At 40.7% G+C, this 4,435-nt stretch overlaps 1 protein-coding gene across 2 annotated transcripts in view; it reads left to right on the forward strand.

Moving 5' to 3' along the window:
- The first annotated feature begins 319 nt into the window (after positions 1-319).
- bicdl2l (bicaudal-D-related protein 2-like) overlaps positions 320-4,435 on the forward strand; it is an 8,989-nt gene continuing 4,873 nt past the window's right edge. Inside the window, exons 1-4 of one of the 2 annotated variants that reach the window (XM_014016898.1) lie at positions 320-1,133; positions 1,282-1,787; positions 2,292-2,411; positions 2,486-2,644. In XM_014016898.1, the coding sequence (XP_013872352.1) occupies positions 1,362-1,787; positions 2,292-2,411; positions 2,486-2,644 (705 nt within the window). In that variant the 5' untranslated portion in view covers positions 320-1,133; positions 1,282-1,361. The other variant, XM_014016897.1, reaches the window with a different exon arrangement.

Raw genomic sequence — 4,435 nt, forward strand, 5'->3', positions numbered from 1 at the left:
AAGACAAAGTGTCTTCAGTCGGAGGCTTCTTCAACTTTGCTGTAATACAGACCGCTACAGAAGATCTCTCCTGCCCACAGCCATCAGCATCTACAATAAGACTTTAGTTAAATGAGTTACAACAACACCAAATTTCCCTCTGGGATCAATAAAGTATTTTTGAATTGAATTTAATTGAATTTAATTGAAGTATGAATTTCCCTTAATGCTGTTTTCAAGGTTAACTAACCATCTATTAATGATTAATTAAGGCTAAATAAGGTTTAGTTATTATTATAAAGTGTTATTAAGGACTGGTGTCTTAAAATGCTTTAATTTAACAAAGCAGATATGACTACATGTGAATATATGTGAGGTTAGTGCTATAAATATTTAAATAATTTAGTGTTTCCACATAAAAAAAAAAACACTCCAGGCCCACCCAGGTCCTGAACTCAAGACCTCCTTGGTGTGAGGCAACAGTTCTGACCACTAAACCACCATGCTGCATGATTCAGTGTTTAACTGTGTTCAAACTAGATTTATAAATGCTGACTATCTAAGTGAGTTAAAATTAAAACATTAGGACTGAAGTTCACAGTCTGACCTGCCTCTTGTTGCTGCATCGAGACAAATCATGGTTTTATAACCAAAATGAGCCGAATTACTCAGAAATAAAAATATTTTTAAAATTCTTCCTTTTAGCTGGTTGCTGACTCGTTTTTGCTCGTGTGTGGCGGTTTGTCACCGAAAAGTCCCTTTAACTTTAAGGAATGACTATAAACTGGTGTTTCCTCCCAAATAACCCTAACTCTTCAAAAACTAAAAATAACCTGATGACTAATCGGAAGTGTGGGTAAAATGAGCAACACTCAGTTCCTTTGACTGTAAATTATTCCTCTCACTATCTCTTCCCAGCAAGGTTTCTGCTCGATCTGTTTGATAAAAGAGCAGCTGTGAGAGCAGGTGTCCTGCGTCAGCCTGGAGGATTCTGACGGTATGGAAGGTTGAGACCTCGGCTCTTTGCCTCCCTGCTGCTCTCTGGTATGTTTGCACGTCATGTGTTTGTCCAGCCACCGAAGAGGAAGGACGTCTGGAAGCCACAGCCTCCAGTGGTGACATCACATCGGCTCATGCCTGCGAGGACGCATCAGGTAGAACGAGTCCGGCGGCATTCTGATCGTCCTCCTGCCTTTGTTGTCTTTATGTCCTGTGCGTCCTCACGTCTCTCAGTGTGTTCAGAAGGCTTAACTGAAACCCGTTCTGCCGCGCTGATCATGGATTACTCTCGACCTTTTTCAGAGCTCAACGAGAAGCTGAGACCTCGCTGCTCCGCCAGGGATCACATCTACTCGTCCCTGAACAGGCTGGAAATCAGAAACATGAACAGGAGCAGATTCATGCCCACCGTCCTGACAGAACCAGAGACGAATACCTCCATGACAGAACCGGAGGGTCCACCCAAACCCAAACGCACTTTCGAGCAGGAGATGGTCTGTGACGACCGAGGAGAAAGAAGCCCCGATGACCTGATGCTCTTCACCAGCTTGGACGCTTTTGACGCTTTGAGTTTAACCGAGTTGGACAGCGAGGAGCTGAGCAACGATAACTGCAGCAGCACACAGTCYGAGGAGACCGACAGCACCGGGGAGCTGGTCTTAGACGGGTCGAGAGACTCATCAGAGGCGGAGGCCGGAGCGGGAGACGGCTCCTTTCAGAGATACTACACCGACAAGAGCTTACCGGACCTGATAAAGAGTGGCAGGCCGCTGTGCAGACGCAGAACGGTCGGGCATGTCTCAGAGACGGTAGGAAGACACRTTTTTTTTCAAGTATGTACAAATGTTTCTAGGATCTATCCTCAGGGGAATGTTTTGTCAGAGCAGGAGTGAAAAAAATGCTCCAAACCTCCTGGTTGGACCTGTCGTACCGGGAGGAGACGTGCCTGATTGTATGTAAAAAAAAATGTCACAAAGCGAAAAATGCAGTTTTTCCCTGAAGTAGGCCCTTAACATTTGAAATTCTAATCGTATCTGTCGGACATCTGAGCGCAGTAAAACTCTGCAGACATGATGGATTTTACACAAGATGCTTTATGACSCTGAGATGTTGACAGCTTGATTTGTAGTCGAGATGAAAACAACGCTGGTGGGAAAGGTTATCTTATCTTTGTGTGTAGTTTTATATTTGCTGTGTGTGTGAAGTGTTTTAGAGCTGGCATGGCTGTTTGCTTTTGTCCACAGTTTCGCTCAGGAATCCAGATCAGCAGTTTTTGTTTGCGTTGTGTCRTAAATGCTGTTTGTCGTTCACAGCTGAAGGAAGTGCGCAGGGAAGTGGAGCTGTCTCGAAGACGCAGCATCAGACTTAAGGCTCAAGTGGACAGACTTCAGGAGAGCAGAGACAGACTGGGCTGGAGCCAGCACAGAGAAAATGTAAGGTTCACACAGTGTGTCAGGRCACGACACCTGCAGAGCTCAGAGTAAACCCCTGGGTTTCTTAACGGCAGGTCACGGAGGAGCTTCTGTCTGTCGTGAGGCTGCTGCACCCGCTGGTGGACCCAGAGCCCGGCATCCCCGAGCCCAGTCACGGGGAAGACCGCCTGGACGAGGCTCTGGCTCAGCTGCAGAACGTGGCTCGCAAACTGGCAATCAGCCACACCAGTCAGGTCAGAGACACACCCGCTCACAGCAATGCAGAGGTTTACTTTCCCCTACTTTAGACTTTAGCTAGTTGAAAAATGACAACTTCAACTAGTAATAAAGTATGTTAATTATGTCTTACTGTCATAAATATAATAACTATTTACCAGTCAACATTTAACAAATGTTCACAGTTTACCTGGTGATACTTTAGCATGAAACTCGTCTCAGTGACTGATATTAGTTAACCATCTTTCTTAATGTTTTGCCTGGTTAAATAAAGGTTAAATAAAAATACAAAATAAAAATAAAATCTTCTCAACAGGTCAGGTTTGTCTAATAGAAATTTTGAAATAGTAAAATAGATAATATTATTTTAGACTTTGAAAACATTACACAAATCAGAGACTTGTAATGTTTAATAATTTATACTAAATTTGTGCATGATTCAGCAGAGTGCTGTGTAGCAATATATTTTCAGAAGCTAAGATAACCAATTCAATAGTTAACAGTGATTACATCAGCTTTATAAATCTATTTTAATTTTAAACTGTTATATTATTATAGGGCTATGTGACAACCTTCCATTGAAAATGGGACGTTGTGTAAAACAAATAAAATCAGAACACAATTTGCAAATCCTTTTCAACCTATATTCAATTGACTACACTGCAAAGACAAGATATTTAATGTTTACATTCACTCATTTTGAATTTGATGCCTGCAACACGTTCCATAAAAGCTTGCAGKATATTCAGTTGAATATAGGTTTTAGGGTTCACGTACACGTTGAGGTAAATAAGATAAAATCTGCTTACGAGTGAAATAAGACACATTTTCTGTTAACACACACAGCTGTCTTACATTTTATTTACYTTAGATAGCCAACACTCATATATGAATAATTTTGTTATGATTATTATTAATAGTTTTATGATTTCTACATCATCAGTCCTTTTTTATGCTGTGTGTCCATCATGTACAGTAATGGTAAATCCTGACTCTTGTCAGTCAGCTGGTTAAACTCCAGTTGTTCTATAGGAACCTCARTGGTTTCCACAGAAAGTCTTCAGTTTTTTTTCCCATCAGCTTCTTTTGAAGCTGCAACTTGTCTTGATAATGAAACAAAAACCCTTTAATGGATACTTCTGCTATTAACATTCTGATTGTGTTTTTAACGCTTCTGCCAAATGTTGGTCTGTAGGTGTGAATGTTTCTGTGACAACCCTTCATGATGAATCATTGGCTCTATGGGGGGGGTTAGTTCAGCTATGTGGTTAGACAAGTACAGCAGAAAGTATCTGTATTTTTCTGCTGTGAATCACTGAACCGGTGGTACCTAATTTGAATACAGAGAGAGTGAAAGTAGGTGAAAAAAATTAGCGACACAGTTTTTGTTTAACCTCCTGTTATGTTCGTTTCTAGGAACAGCAATAACAGGGCTCTAGACTAACGTTTTGCACTGGTTGCACTGGTGCGCCTAACATTTTTTCTTAGGCGCACCAGCACAAAAGTTAGGTGCACCCAAATGTTCAACCACATCGCCTAACATCAGAGTTTTACAGGTTATTTTTTAATCACTGTTTTAATAAACAGTGATTAAAAAATAACCTGTAATGCCTTAGGCAACATTAACTCGAAAATAATTAGTTAACAATCTAGTAAACATAAAGTTCTTTATTTGAACCAGAATTGTAGACATTTAACTTACTGAAAAGTATTTAAAGTGATTCTATAAAATTCTAAGTGCAAATGTTTAAGGGCTGAATGTCTTCTAACATTAAACATTTCATGGTTAAATTATTTTAGACACCTGC

The sequence above is a fragment of the Austrofundulus limnaeus genome, unplaced genomic scaffold, assembly GCF_001266775.1.
Source record: "Austrofundulus limnaeus strain Quisiro unplaced genomic scaffold, Austrofundulus_limnaeus-1.0 Scaffold157, whole genome shotgun sequence".
NCBI lineage: Eukaryota > Metazoa > Chordata > Actinopteri > Cyprinodontiformes > Rivulidae > Austrofundulus > Austrofundulus limnaeus.